Here is a 16,775-nt window from a genome sequence, read left to right as displayed (position 1 = left end):
TGATAACACTGTGAATTTCCCCATTGTGGGATTAATAAAGGAATCTCTTATCTTATCTTATCTTATCTTATCTTATCTTATTTTATCTTATCTTATCTTACTCTAATATTAGTTATTACTCATTTCATGGAGATAATATCCTCCTGAGACCCAAGAAATTGGTAGTTTTAGCTTTTTTACATTAAGAAATTGTCTTGATTGGAAACTGCATGATGCAACAATTTTTTCAGATACATTTTTAAAATTATTTTCATTTATTGATTGATTTTTTAAATGGAATGTCCTTTGCAATGCACAGCATTTTTAAAGTAAAACTGTCAAACTTTTGTCCCCTACAGAGGACAAAATGCATTGCTGGGTTTCAAGACGATATGCAAAAAAAAAAAAAAACAACTTTTTTTTTTCCCCCGAAGACTGTTAATTACAGTCTAATAACAATTAGCAATTGATTTACACTAAAACATGTTACTGCAGATCAGGTTTATCAAGAGCAGCAAAGTTACAGTGATTGCATGAATTGCAGTGTTTGTGATGATGCATAAGTGTCCACTGTGTTGGCTGATATGGAACTAAAACAACAAAACTCATGAATATACAAGAGAACAGCTGGAGAATAGCTGTCTACTGTAGTGACCACTATGCATGAAAGGGTTAAAACAACCACAGTGGACCAAAGTGCTGTACAGAAGACTAAAAGCACAATAAAAATGAATAAAAGCACTAAAAAAAACATTAAAATCAAATAAAAGTAGATCAATAAAACAAATTAAAATATAAAAACAGAAACAAAATGTCAACATTGTACGAGTGTTAAAAGGTCAATTGTTTATCATCTAGGATTTCAGTTTTTCTTAAACAATATTAACCATTTGAAGCTGTTTTATTCCCTAAAATATCCTTTTCCCCCCTGAAAAGTCCTCATTTTATTTCTCTGGAATTCAAACATTGCTTTGCATTATGGCTAACTTTTGCACAATGTGTTTATTCTGTGTTTTTGTGTTGAATTAAACAACTACAGGTGACATGTCTCATTAACACACAGTAATAAAACGCTGTTATTACAAAGAAAGTAGGTTGAAAATGGAAAGGTGGAATTTCAACTCCCCTTCAAACTGTAATGACGCTTTGGCTGGTGTTCAAGTTCTAATCAAGGTTAAGGTTTTATCCAATCCAATCCAACTTTAGTTATAAAGCACTTTAAAACAACCACAGTGGACCAAAATGCTGTACAGAAGACTAAAAGCACAGTAAAAATTAATAGGAGCAAATAAAAATAGATGAATAAAACAAGTTAAAATGTAAAAACAGAAAAAAATGTCAACATTGCACGAGGCCAATGGACAATTTTATGGATTCGTCTCTTCGTTAACTAGCATAAAGAATGAACGACTCAGTCCAAATCCAATATTTATCATCTAGGACACAGGTGTCAAACATGCGGCCCGGGGGCCAAATCTGGCCCGCCAAAGGTTCCATTGCGGCCCGCGGAATGAAAGTGCAAAAATGAACCTGAACTGTCAATGTTGTCAAAATCATCTTGGTTCAGGTTCCACATACAGACCAATGTGATCTACAGTAAAAGTAACAACACAATAACCCATAAATAATGACAACAACAAATTTTCTTTGTGAAAAATTATGTGGAAAAAATTTAAGTGAAAAAAAAAACCCAAAACATTACACTGTGAAAATATTTACATTTACAGAACTATTTTTTCACAATAAAATACAAGTAAATACATAAATAAAAACAAAGATGAACAACCCAAAATGTGCTTATCTTATCCCATCTTATCGCAGCTTATCGTATCGCATCTTATCATATCATATCACATCTCATTATATCGTATCTTATCTTATCGCATCTTATCATATCTTATCTTATCGCATCTTATCTTATCACATCTTATCATATCGCATCTTATCATATCTTTTCGTATTTTATCGCATCTTATCTTATCTTATCCCATCTTATTGTATCGCATCTCATCATATCTTTTCTTATCTTATCATATTGTATCTTATCGCATCTTATCATATTGTATCTTTTGTTATCTTATCACATCTTACTGCAACTTATCGCATCTTATATCATATTGTATCTTATCATATCATATCTTTTCGTATCTTATCGCATCTTATCTTATCATATCTTATCGAATCTTATCACATCTGATCTTATCGCATCTTATCTTATCATATCGTATCTTATCATTTAATATCTTTTTGTATCTTATCGCATCTTATCTTATTGCATCTTATCATATCTTATCCCATCTTATCGCATCTCGTCATATCGTATTTTTTCTGACCTTATCATATCATATATTTTCTTATCTTATCACATTTTATCTTATCTCATCTTATCATATTGTATCTTTGCTTATCTTATATCGTATCGCATCTTATCTTATTGCATATTTTCATATCTTATCTTATCTTATTGTACCTTACCTTACCTTACCTTTATATTTCTTACAAGTGAAAGGAATCTGTGATATACTTTGATGAAAGCTGATGTTTATTAAAGTGGATTAGGGTCGTATCCCTCGCATAAATTATTCCCACATCTTTAAAATTCTGATTTCATTGTCACGCTGATGAAGATACAGAAAAGATACAGAAAAAATACACATATCTTATTTTTAGTGGTTGAACTGAAGAACTGCCAAATGCACAGATGCAAGTTAAATACCCACAGAGCTGGTTTAGTGCATGCACGGTCTACAGTCAAATGGAAATATTTAGAAACAACCATCATATTATCAGTAGTAATATCTACAGATAAAAACTTTACACCTCGGAGGAAAGAAGAGACGTGTGTGAAGAAGAAAAAACAATAAAACCTAACTGTTTAAATACCCATTTATGGAAATCCAGAGAGCAAACAGCAGATAGGACGGACTTTTTCCTACATTTCTGATAATAAAGTCGTGTTTGACTTTCCGTTTGATGTATATTTTCCTGATTCACTGTTAAAAAATGTGAATCTGTCGACACTGAAAAACATCTTTGGCTGGATCTGCTGCTGCACATATGGACAGATTCAGAGCTGGGACTGAACCAAGAGGAACTCAGGGCACAGATTGGGAAAACTTTTAACCCTTTTGCTCCTCACATGCAGTTTTGTTTTTTTGTTCAAAGTGTTTTTTTATTACATATGGAGTCACAGAAAAATATAATACAGTCATTGTTTTTTTTTTTGTTTGTTTTTAAACCCAAACCCATGAACATTCCCACCCTGCTGCTCCAAAAATAAATAAATAAATACATACATACATACATACATACACACATACATACATACATACATACATACATACATACATACATATACTGAACAACAAAAGAAACGCGAGTATGTTTCGGTATTGGTTTATTCTGGAGTTTTATTATGAATATTGGTTTGATATGATATATTTATATCCAGCTGTGAAATTTACAGTGTCTTGCTGTCCTTGTAGCACTGAGTTGACGGTCACGGAGATGGGCCAAGCGAATATGACGATCCTGATTACGGGTGGTCATACGTGGTCTTCTGGATCTTGGTCTGTCCCGAGTGGTCCCTGTGTCACGGAATCGTGTCCTCAGCCTACTGATGGTGGACTCGTGCACTTGCAGACGTCTGGCAACGTTGCGAGCCGTTAAACCAGCATCAAGCATACCAATGGCGCATTCTCTCAGATTATCGTTAAGGCGAGGCATCGTGGTAATGCAGAAACTTTTGAATCTTATCATTTCTTTTTATAGCCCCTGGATAAACAAAGGGAATTGCCACTCCCATTTGTTGCTCCCACTACCATATCACTCAAAACGTACCGCACCTCCGATACTTTGTACACGTGCTCAACACCACTCGTGGTCGTGTTTGCCTGCAAACACACGCTCCTATGGTTACAACTCACTTATTGTAATGTGTATCTCAGTTGACAACTCAACAGGACAGCTGAACTCTTGCCTAAATTAACGACCAAAACTTGCATTTCTTTTGTTTTTCAACATACATACATACATACATACATACATATATACATACATAAAATAAAATAATAATAAAAAATAAAATTGAAAAAAAAAAAAAAATGCCCTGAGATGAACTGGCGACTTGTCCAGGGTGTACCCCGCCTTCGCCCCTATGTAGCTGGGATAGGCTCCAAGTGACCCCCATGACCCTAGTGAGGATAAAGCGGGTTCAGAAAATGAATGAATGAATATAATAATAAAAATTAAAACCACTAGCGGTGTTAAGGCCCTAGCCCTCCTGCACGACTGCCGAGTCCACCTGACAGTGAAAGGGCCCCCTATCGTGGACTCAATCTGACATTCTGCAAGATAAGCACAGTTTTATACTTCTGAAAACGAACGCTTCATCACAGCCACGCCCCAAATTTGATCAAAAATGTCACTGATCACTTTTGATCACACGTGTGTGCAGGTGATTTTCCCCAACTTTGGTCCAAATTGGATGTAAACCCCAGGAGGAGATGAGGAAAGTATGAGGGGTGGGATTTTAGAGGTGGACACTTCCATCCAATATGGCCGACTTCCTGTTGGGTTTAGGGTGGAGCCATAGTGTCATTTTTTACTTGTCCTACCATGGGCTATGTCTGGACCAAGTTTCATTTTTGTACTTGGAAAAAAATTTGGGGAGGGCTCCAATCCACGTAATGTATTTTGATTTTTGAGGGGGGCGTGGCCGAGTCATTTTGCGATATTCTTTCTTGGCGACTTCAAATAAAAAAAAATTTCACTGGGCTTGAATTTTTGGTCATATAAAACTGACTTTTTGTGAACGTTCAGGGGATCAAATTTGCGTTCAAAGAGGTGAGAGAATAATAATAACAACAAAAAAAAAAATAACGGAACCATGTTATTTTAATAGGACCTCGCCGACATGTATGTCTGGGCTCGGGCCTAATAATTGACAATAAGAATAATAAATAAATAAGGAACACAGATATTAGTCACAGACTTGTATTAACCCTTTCATGCATAGTGGTCACTCCAGCGGACAGTTATTCTCCAGCTGTTCTCTTGTATATTCATGGGTTTTGTTGTTTTAGTTTCATATCAGCCAACACAGTGGACACTTATGCACCATCCCATACACTGTAATTCATACCATTACTGTAACTTTAGTGTTTTTGATAAAATTGATCTGTAGTTCCATGTTTAAGTGTAAAGCAATTATTTATTATTTTTATTAGACTGTAATTAACACCAAAAAGTTTTGTTTTGTTTTTTTTTTCTTCCATATTATCTCCATGAAGTGAGTAATGACCAGTATTAGAGTATGTTAAAATGTGACAAAACATCAGATTAGCAGCAGGAAAAATGTCTTTATTTCATAGTTTTCACACAGCATATTAGTAAATATATGTTTCTTTGCTTTGAAAACTGAATGCGTGGTGTCCAGCTGAATGGACATTTTTGCAACTCCATGAAAAATAGGTTCATAAAAAATTTTTTTTCAAATGCATTGTTTTTTGAATCCAATTCAATCCAACTTTATTTGTAAAGTACAGTGGATTAAAGTACTGTACAGAAAAATAAATAAAAACCAAAATAACAGAGTAAAATACAATAGATTAAAAGACATAGAACAACTGTAAAAAAACAAAAAACAAAAAAAACTTAAAAATAATAATAAAATAAAATAAAATAGATAGGTAAAAATACAGAAGAATAGATAAAACATAAATAAAAGAATAAAATGCAAGAATAGATTAAAAACATAAGCTGTACAATTAATGCCAAATTTAAGAAGAATAAAAACACTGAGTGAAAAAATCTTGATTAAGGTTGTCATAATTCATGCATGAAAGGGTTAATAAGACTACTGTGGAATAAGTGAGGGATCTATCTTTTTTATGTGATTCAGAACCGGTTGCCAGGTACCGAAAAAGTTATTGACACATCCTCTAATAGAATATCTGATTTTTTCCAATGTTAAATGATGTAAAAGATCCAGAAACCAAGATTTAAAGGTTGGAGCTTGTTTATCTTTCCACTTATGGGTGAAGAACCAAATATGGTAACTTCATTCATCTTCATTTGCTACATGGCAATAAAAAAAAAAAAAGAAAAAAAAAAAAGAAAAATGTCAAGTTATGTCCTCCAATAACACACTAAGGGTGAAATTTTACATTTCTGAAATATTTGTATGAGTGCTCTATAAAGGGTTAACCTGTTTTCTGGTAATTGACTTTTTTTCTTTTTTTTTTTTTTTTTTTAAATACGTGTTCCTTTCACCTTATGTGTTTTTCTGGTATTTTCTTTATATATACGAGGGCTGTTCGATAAGTTCATGGCCTCACCCAGAAATACTGGTTGTTATAAAACAGGATGTGACATTCTTTCGTGATGGGATAGTGATGCTTGAACATTGATGGACCAAGTGCATTGCTGTAAATGGAGATTATGTTGAAAAATAAAATATAAATTATCAGTCTGTGTTGTTCTGTTCTGGGTGAGGCCATGAACCTATTGAACGGCCCTCGTGTGTATATATAGGTATGTATATATATATACACAGTACTTCTTGTTTTTGTTTTTTTTTTTTTTTTTTTTTTTTTGCCACTTTTGAGTAAGGAACCAAATATGGCAACTTTATTCATCTTCATTTTCTCCATGACAATAAAAAAAAAAAAAAAAAGAAAAAAAAAGTCAACTTCTTCTGTCCTCCAATAATACACATCTTCTTATAGAATTTCTGATTTTTTTCCAAAGTTAAATGATGTAAAAGATCCAGAAACCAAGATTTAAATGTTGGAGGTTGTTTATCTTTCCACTTATGGGTAAAGAACCAAATATGGTAACTTCATTCATCTTCATTTTCTACATGACAATTACAAAAAAAAGAAAAATGTCAACTTGTTATGTCCTCCAATAACACACTAAGGGTGACATTTTACATTTATGAATTATTTGTATGAGTGCTCTAGTAAGGGTTAACCCATTTTCTGGTAATTGACTTTTTTTTTTTTTTTTTTTTTTTTTTAATACGTGTTCCTTTCACCTTATGTGTTTTTTCTGGTGTTTCTTTTAATATATACAGTACTTCTTGTATTTTTAATTTTTTATTTTTTTGCCACTTATGGGTAAGGAACCAAATATGGTAACTTCATTCATCTTCATTTTCTCCATGAGAATTTAAAAAAAAAACAAAAAAAAATCAACTTCTTCTGTCCTCCAATAACACACAACCTCTTCTAGAACATCTGATTTTTTCCAAGGTTAAATGATGTAAAAGATCCAGAAACCAAGGTTTAAATGTTGGAGGTTGTTTATCTTTCCATTTTACTAGTATTAGTCTACGAGTTAGAAGAGTGGTGAAGGCAATTAGATTTTTCACATGCAGTTTGAAACAGTAGCTAAGTGAACAATTTGCACATTCCGCGTTCAGATTTTCACCGGAAGTGTAATCCGTGATAAGTGGAGGCGTCAGCTGTTCAAGGTTGGATCGTATTCTACCCTCGCTGGGACTGGGAGTCGCATTCCAGGGAGATGGAAGTGAAGCATGTGCTCTTTATTTGACTGAGTGTCAGGTCAGGATAACAATCCTTCTCACATCTGAAAGTCTTTATCCTCATCTCATTGTAAGGACAGGTTAAATCCTCAACAATGCTGCAGGCTGCGTGCACTTCAGCGTGACGGATTTAGAAAGCACCGGGATGTGACGCTGTGGACGACGGTGAGCCGCAACACATGGCAGCGACGTTAATGGTGATTTTATCGAGAGCAGAAGTAATATAAAGGAAGATTTATTTCAAGCTGACAGGTTTAATTCGACTTAACTTAAGGTTAAATGCATTCGAGCAGGAAATTTTGGATAATGGCAGATTTTGAAAGAAAAAAAACAGAGCTGAAACTATTTTTCCATCTTCCTTCTTTTTTAGATATTTTTATTATTTCATTCACAAAGCTGTCATAGAGGTATTTCCATGTTTTGTCAATAAAACAAATAAAATGATAAACAGAACAATAGGAAATACAGATTTAATCTGGTCTTCTGTTTCGATGCAAAGCTGTTTTGGATCAATATTCTGTCTTTAACCACTTAAAGACTCAAACAGCCACCAGCAACCAGAAGTATCTGCACTGCAAAAATCTAAATCTGACCAAGTGTAGTTTTCTCAGTCAAAATATCTCATCACACTTAAAATAAGACATAATCACCCAAAGAATAAGTTTTCAGTGAGATATATGATGATTGGCAGATTTTTCTTTTTTTTTTTGCTTAATTGAAGATTTTTCTTTTCTTTTTCTTTTTTTTTTTTTTTGCTTAATTGAAGATTTTTATTTATTTATTTATTTATTTATTTTTTGGCTTGATTCAACATTTTTTGTTTTGCTTAATTCAAGTTTTTTGCTTAATTTAAGATTTATTTTTATTTAATTCAAGATTTTTTGTCACGTAAGAATTTTTTTGCTTAATTCAAGATTTTGTTGTTCTTAATTCAAGATTTTTTTTTTTGCTTAATTCAAGATTTTTTTGTGCTTAATTCAAGAATTTTTTTGTGCTTAATTCAAGATTTTTTTTTTGCTTAATTCAAGATTTTTTTTTTTTTTTTTTTGCTTAATTCAAGATTTTTTTTTTCGGCTTAATTCAAGATATTTTTTGTCTTTATTCAAGATTTTTGTGCTTAATTCAAGATTTTTTTTTTTTGCTTAATTAAAAAAAGTGCTTAATTCAAGAATTTTTTGTGCTTAATTCAAGATATTTTCTGTCTTAATTCAAGATCTTTGGTGATTAATTCAAGATTGATTGATTGATTGATTTTTATTTTATTTTTTTTTTTTTTTTTGCTTAATTCACACAGTTAAAATAAGGCATAATCACCTAAAGAGTAACTTTCCAGTGAGATATAAGAACTTATTTTTAGTTGAACTAAGCAAAAAAAGTCTTGAATTAAGCAACAAAAAAAAAATATCTGCCAATGGAACAAGTGAAAATTATCTTGGTAAGATTTCTTAAAATAAGATTTTCCAGATCTATTGTCTAAAAATAAGTTCTTATATCTCACTGAAAAGTTACTCTTTGGGTGATTATGTCTTATTTTAAGTGTGATGAGATATTTTGACCAGAAATTAGAAAAATACACTTGGTAAGATTTTGATTTTTGCAGTGTGTCATCTTCTACAACGTTGATTCGCCAGTTAAACCCATGTAGACACTTGTATTTATGTTCATTCAATGACTTATTTTGTTGAAAAGGTCAATTTCTCTGCTTTGTTATAACAACCTCAGAATTTACTTTGAGATTTCTTGAACATTAACATGATCTGTACATTAAAGGGGTCATATTTTACTTTTTTTAAAAAATGGAATTATGCATTTTCAAACATTTCCCTGTGGTCTACATAAACTGTAAATGATCTGCTTGGGTCTGAATTCTTCATTAATTCAACTCCACAGGTCCATCTTCAACCCTATTTCTGACTAATGGTTTTGAGCGCTGGCCCTTTAAATGCAAATGAGCCACTTCAGGCCCCACCCCCTCCAGGATGTTGACTGTGCTGCTCTGTACCATTGGTCTGTACTCTGAGAAATGTTTGTCGGAAGTTTTGACCTTATATGTGCAAATGTCATAATGGAGCTAGTTATAGACGTAAAAAAAATTAAGCAGGAATTAAAACAGGTTGTAGAAATCCACTTGATTTTTGGCAGAATGAATATAAAGATAGCTTTGCAGCACCTGGAGGGTTCAAATTCTAACTTTATGAACTATTAGGGTCCAAATACACAAAGAAATGAACCAAAGACTAATAAAAATGGGTTTAGCAAAATATGACCTCTTTAAATAGAGAAAAATACCATATTTTCATTGCAAAATGCAAAGGATAATGTAATTAAAAAGTGATAAATCACTTAGGAAAGGCTAAATGGAGAAAAAAAAAAAAAAAAAATTGGAAATACTTCCATGTCTTTTAGGGTTAAATTTGGAGGATTATTCCCTTTTTGGTACATTTTACTTTTAGTCCATTACATGTGAAAATATTGTACTTTTCACTCAACTCCTACAGAAGATAAGATAAGACCAGGTATAAGATAAGATAAGATAACATAACATAATATAAAAGATAAGATAAAATATAAGATAAGACGAGGTATAAGATAAGATAAGATAAGATAAGATAAGATAAGATAAGATAAGATGAAAGATAACATAAGATATAAGATAAGATAAGATAAGATAAGATGAAAGATAACATAATATAAAAGATAAGATAAAATATAAGATAAGACAAGGTATAAGATAAGATAAGATAAGATAAGATGAAAGATAACATAAGATATAAGATAAGATAAGATGAAAGATAACATAATATAAAAGATAAGATAAAATATAAGATAAGACAAGGTATAAGATAAGATAAGATAAGATAAGAGAAGATAAGATAAGATGAAAGATAACATAAGATATAAGATAAGATAAGATAAGATGAAAGATAACATAATATAAAAGATAAGATAAAATATAAGATAAGACAAGGTATAAGATAAGATAAGATAAGATAAGATAAGATAAGATAAGGACTTCATTTATTCCACTATGGCGATATTTCACAGTTGTGGTCATAAATCTCATATGATAGAACAAATGTTAGAAAAACTTTTTTTGGAAGTTGCCACAAAAATGGATAAAAAAAAAGGATCTTTAAGGGTTAAAAGTTATTTTCCCAAACAAATATAACTCCATCTGAACAGGGTTTTTGTTGATGAGTAAAAGTACTTCCTAATCTGTTGCAGGAAAAATAGGACCAATGGCCCTGTAGCTTACCGGCCAAATAAAAAGCTTTGGGAAATGTATCCAGATGTCATTTATTATCACCCAGTTCTGTGCATTTATTCTATTACAGAAATAGCCCATGTTTTGCTCATATTCCAATCAGATCTGTAACAAATCCAAATTCCAACTTGATATCATTGATACTGATTTATTGGATCAATCCACTTCCTATCTCTTATAATGGGAACATTTTTCAAAGTGGCACCAAATCCAGAATCAGATCCGGATCCAAATAATTTCACTAACTTGTGTTGACATCATCATACAGAAGCTGTATACCAAGTTTGAAGTCAGTCAGAACTGGAGTTTCGTAGATTTGAAATTTTTTCCCCATAACAGCCCATGTGAAATTTTCCGTAAGTTCCCGGATCCAGAAGAAGATCCTGATCAGCATGTGGACATTATGTTTTGGTCATCTCCCCATCAGGGCTGGACTGGAGAAATTTACACTGGCTATCATTTATATTTACTGAGTTATTGCATCGATTCACTTCCAATCTCTTATAATGGGGAAATTTTTCAAAGTCACACCAAATCCAGAATCAGATCCGGATCCAAATAATTTCACTAACTTTTGTTGACGTCATCATAAAGAAGCTGTATACCAAGTTTGAAGTCAATCGGAATTGTAGTTTGGGAGAAGAAGACGGTTGAAATTTTTGTAACAGACGACGACAGACGGACGCCGCATGACGACAATAGTTTACAGCCTGTTGGACGGTGAGCTAAAAAGAGGGATTATCTTTTTTGCATGCATGAATAACTACACTGTAAATTAGTTTGATTCTTACCAAGATTAAAAAAAAAAAAAAAAAAATTAGATTTAAAAGCGTTAGATTGAAAAACTGAAAAATAAAGTCTTTAAAAAAAAACAAATAAATGTTAGATATGATCAGGATGAGGATGTTTTAAGAGTTAATTTCTTATTTTAAGTGTTCATACAGGGTGGGGAAGCAAAATTTACAATATTTTCAGGCAGGGATTGAAAGACAGTGTATGACCAATTAGTTTATTGAAAGTCATGAGAATTTATTTGCCACAAGAAAATGGACATAATAGAAAATGTTTTTATTCTATGTGTCCTCCTTCTTTCTCAATAACTGCCTTCACACGCTTCCTGAAACTTGCGCAAGTGTTCCTCAAATATTCGGGTGACAACTTCTCCCATTCTTCTTTAATAGTATCTTTAAGAAAGTCGACATTGCTGTGTGATGTTCTATTGGTAGCATGTTCTAAAACGTCCCAAATAACAGAATCCAGAGGGTTTAGATCTGGGCTAGAAGGCGGCCATAAACATGATTCCCAAAAATTGCTAAAGTTGGATTTGTTGCTGTTGTCAACAAGTGTTTTGGTGTTGTTGTGTAAGATTTTAACTTCAAATCATATTTTACTGCATTTCTAACGCTCTTGTTGTCTACCTCAAGTTCAATTGCCATTTTTCTCATGGATTTGGTTGGATCCTTTAGGATTTTGGATTTGAGAGCTTTAATAAAAGCTTTGGTACGTTTTTTTGTTGCTTCCTCCACTTCCAGACTTTCTCATAATAGTTTTGCTCATAGTCATTCTCTTCTTTCCATTATAAACAGTCTTTATGGACACTCCAACTATTTTTGAAATCTCCTTTGGTGTGACGAGTGCATTCAGCAAATCACACACTCTTTGACGTTTGCTTTCCTGATTACTCATATGGGCAAAAGTTTCTGAAAAGGTATGGATAATAGTGTTAGGTATGATTATGACATCAATATATGTTTGGTTTCAAAACAATTGACGTAGTGCCTGCTGAGAAAAAACAACTAAATGTGCATTGGAAATTTTGCTTCCCCACCCTGTATTCTGTAGACCAGGGGTGTCCAAACTTTTTTTAAAGAGGGTCAGATCTGATAATGTGGAGATTGCCAGGGGCCAGTGGTCCCTTCGGACGTTTTTTAAACAGTAAAAATTACATATAAATGTGCTGTTCTACAATAATTTTATTTTCATTGTCACAATATAATTTTTTTAAATGGCAATGTAACCAAATCTACGCCACTCAGGTGTGAACAAATTAAAAAAACAACAAACAAACCTTCCTTTCACATCTGGAGTCAGATAACATAGAACAAACTGTGTGGAGTATCTTAAACTTCCAAAAAGTTGATAAAAATTTTAACCCCACATTCATTTTAAACATGACTTATATGAGTAATCATTACTCATATATTACTCAGTAATGTAAAGTCTGTTAACATTTAAGATGAAAACACATAACTCTTACTCTTGTCTTTCACAAAATCATTCAGAAAGTAAAATTTGTGTCACATCTACAAGTACATAACACCAGCAATTATAGGCAACTAACCTGGCAACTTGGTAGCCTGCCCTGGTGGTGAATTCATTGAACTCACAGGTTCACATGAAGAGTCACTGCTGAGTTTAAAGCAGCTGGAATTTGCTTCACTTTTTCAGAACGCTCACTCCCTGCTAGCTTGTCGTATGCGTTAGCATGTTTTGTCTGCTCGTGTCTCTTTACATTGAATTCCTTAAACAAGGCAACAGTCTCTCGACAAATTAGGCAAACACAATCACCTCGATTTTCAGTGAAAAAAAATTGTAATTCCCATCTCTCCTGGAAGCGGCGGCCCTCACTGTCAACTTTCCTTTTTTTTATTTACAGGCGCCGTGGTTAGAAATTAGCGAAAATGGTTCACGGCAAGGTCACAGAACCAGATAGAGTTAGAGTGGTGCTGCCACCATGAGGTGAAAGGAGAAACTGCATTTTGAACCTTTCATGATTCATGTACTCTGTTCAACAGTCCAAGCGGGCCATAAATAATACATTATAAAACCCAAGCTGTGGGCCGTATAAAATCTGACCGCGGGCCGTGATTGGCCCCCCGGGCCGGACTTTGGACACGCCTGCTGTAGACATTCAAGAAATCTTTTCAAGTGAAACTATCTTGCTGCATGAACAGATATTCCCCCTGTCTTGGGTCCCTCTTTCTTCAGATTTAGTGTTTTTATCTTGTTTTTAGACGCCCCTTTTTTGCAGCGTGGGGATGAAACAAGTTGTTGCATCAACTAAAACCAGATTAAACCCATATATTCTTAAATGGAAGTGATGTGTCTCCCTGCTGTTCCACCTGCAGCAGGTATCTGTGCTCAGACACGTGAAGCTACATGCCCCAAACATGAGGTCACTGTCGACGCAGCTGTTCCGCATTATTATTTGCGACCAAACCTCCACGGACGGCCCTCACGCCCGTTTCTGTCCTCCAATCACCTGAGAGGATCCCACGCTTCCGAGCCTGCTACTGCATGTGCTGAGCCGTGCATCCATACAGTATGCAGACTGTAAAGGGTCAGCTCAAACGTGCTTTTCACATGTGTTCTCTGCCGCTAATGCAGTCCTGACCTGGTCTGTAATCCTGCAGATGAAGACACACAGGACCCAGGCTCTGATCTTTGTGTTCAGGGAGGAGACTACCTGAGGAGGCTGATGTTGGTGTTCTCCTCGGCTCATCCACCGCCATGTGAAGTGAATTTAGCCCACCTTTTGAAGCGCTGCCTTTATATTTTTGTTAGAGTTCACGGAGCTGCATGGACGTCTGCAGTGAATTATTACCGTGATGTGCACGTTGGTACCAGTGTTTGAGGAGAAGGTGGTTCACAACTGTAATGCATTACAGTTTTATAAATATAATATATTCATTTCAATACTAGAAAAACACTCAGAGACCGCGGACCTCCGCCAAGGCAGATCAGCCCCCCCCCCCCCCCCGATCACCACCAAAATGTAGTCATTTGCTCCTTGTACCAGTAACATTACCTGAAAATTTTAGTAAAATCTGCCTACCCCCCCCCCCCCACACACACACACACATTCATCACCAAAATGTAATCATTGTTCCTGGGACACATCCTGGACACCAAGGATAAGCAATCGATTCTATATCAAGTTGAACCAACAGCCATCTTTGCCATCTTTTGCATTTGAATTTTTTTGCATCTGAATTTTTTGCATCTGAATTTCTTGCACCTGAATTTTGTGCATCAAAATTTTTTGCATCTGAATTTTTTGCATCTAAATTTTTTGCATCTGAATTTCTTGCATCTGAATTTTTTGCTTCCGAACTTCTTGCATCTGAATTTTTTTGCATCTGATTTTTTTGCATCTGAGTTTTTTGCCGCTGAATTTTTTGCATCTGAATTTTTTGCTTCCAAACTTCTTGCATCTGAATTTTTTGCATGAAAATTTTTTGCATCTGAATTTTTTTGCATCTGAATTTTTTGCTTCTGAATTTTTTGCTTCTGTATTTTTTGCTTCTGAATTTCTTGCATCTGAATTTTTTGCTTCTGAATGTCTTGCATCTGAATTTTTTGTATCTGAATTTTTTGCTTCTAAATTTTTTGCATCTGAATTTTTTGCACCTGAATTTTTTGCTTCTGAATTTTTTGCTTCTGAATTTTTTGCACCTGAATTTTTTGCTTCCGAATTTCTTGCATCTGAATTTTTTTGCATCTGATTTTTTTTGCTTCTGAATTTTTTGCATCAGAATTTTTTTATTCTACATTTATGAACATAGTGGAATTCAGAGAGAAAACATTCAAATACTTAATTGCCTCTGAATTTTTTGCATCTGAATTTTTGTATCTGAATTTTTTGCTTCTGAATTTTTTTTTATTCTAAATTTATGAATGTAGTTGAATTCAGAGACAAAAAATTCAGATACTTAACTGCATCTGAATTTTTCGCTTCCGAATTTCTTGCATCTGAAGTTTTTGCATCTGAAGTTTTTACTTCTGAATTTTTTGCTTCTGAATTTTTTTTCTATTCTAAATTTATGAACATAGTTAAATTCAGAGGAAAAAAAAATCAGATACTTAATTTCAGTTCAAAAAAAAAAAAAAAATTCAGTGCTAGAAATTCAATGGCTTTTATTTTTCAGTATAATTCATTCTGATGGCACACATTTACTTCCATACTTTACTACACTCAGGAGAGTCTGATGTTGAAATTATAGAGATGTTTTCCCAAGCTGTCACTGCTAAAAACATGGGAGTTGTTGTACCTGCTTTTGCATCTGCGTTGGTTTTTTCTGTTTTTTCCTTTCCCTTGGGTACCTTCTTGACAGGGTTGTGATCCTGGCGCTCAGGTATGGAGGCCACAGGTTTCTCCAGGCTCTGGACCTGGTTGTACTGTTCTCTGGTCAGCAGCTCCTGCATGTAATAATCCTCATCCTCACCGGTGGAAGCCTGGCCCAGGTCTGCCAGCCCCACGAGGAGTCCCAGCAGAACCAGGGGGGCGAAGAAGAGGCTGAGGCGCTGACTTGTCATGACCCCCCGGGGGCGTTTTTTTAAGTCCGGCTGAGAATCCTGATGCCGTCTCCAGAGGAGGCTCCTGCCAGGCTGCGTCCCATCCACTGTTCTCCTTCCTATCCCTTCACAAAAAAGAGTTCACAAAGTTCTCGGAGCGCTCCAAGTCACTGACGAAAGCAGCAGAGCCAGAGGGTCCATGGACGCCTCAGCCTGGGAAAAATGCAGGGAAGGAGGGAGGGAGGGAAAAGAGCGAAGAGGCAGGGAGACTGGAGTTTGTAGATGCTGGCAGGTGACTCGAAAAAAGAAAAAAAGCAAATCAGTGTGTTTTCTCTCTCGTTTTTTTGGAGCGAATCTGGTCCAGACTGCTGACACACACTGCACAGTCATTTCACTGGAGTGGGTAGAAGTGAATTAGCCGCACAAATCTACTCTGGGAAACATATACGTTGACACATTCAGGATCTGCTTTCATCTCCACCTCCTCCCACTCTGTCTGGGGCTGGAGCTGAAAGTTTCCCTCGTTGGACTCTGCAGATTAAACAGTTCCTCGCACCGTGCAGGACTGTGTTTATTAAAGTACAAACTGGCACCAAAGACAAATTCCTATACAAGCAGTAGCGAGCGTCTGGCTTTTCTGTTGAAGTCATGTACAGTAAAGCATACTGGGTGAACAGCTGGTGGAAT

The 16,775-nt window shown here is 34.6% G+C and overlaps 1 protein-coding gene across 1 annotated transcript in view; it reads right to left on the bottom strand.

Annotated features, from left to right (window-relative positions):
* Window positions 1–16,466, bottom strand: part of cpxm2 (carboxypeptidase X (M14 family), member 2) — a 146,981-nt gene extending 130,515 nt beyond the window's left edge. Inside the window, exon 1 of the mRNA XM_030122576.1 lies at window positions 15,845–16,466. Coding sequence (XP_029978436.1) covers window positions 15,845–16,109 — 265 coding nt within the window. The 5' untranslated portion in view covers window positions 16,110–16,466. The remainder of the gene's footprint in view (window positions 1–15,844) is intronic.
* Between the last annotated feature and the right edge of the window lie 309 nt (window positions 16,467–16,775).

Source organism: Sphaeramia orbicularis, chromosome 19, assembly GCF_902148855.1.
Source record: "Sphaeramia orbicularis chromosome 19, fSphaOr1.1, whole genome shotgun sequence".
Classification (NCBI taxonomy): domain Eukaryota; kingdom Metazoa; phylum Chordata; class Actinopteri; order Kurtiformes; family Apogonidae; genus Sphaeramia; species Sphaeramia orbicularis.
Note: the sequence above shows the minus strand (reverse complement) of the source record. Positions and strands in the feature narration are given on the sequence as shown.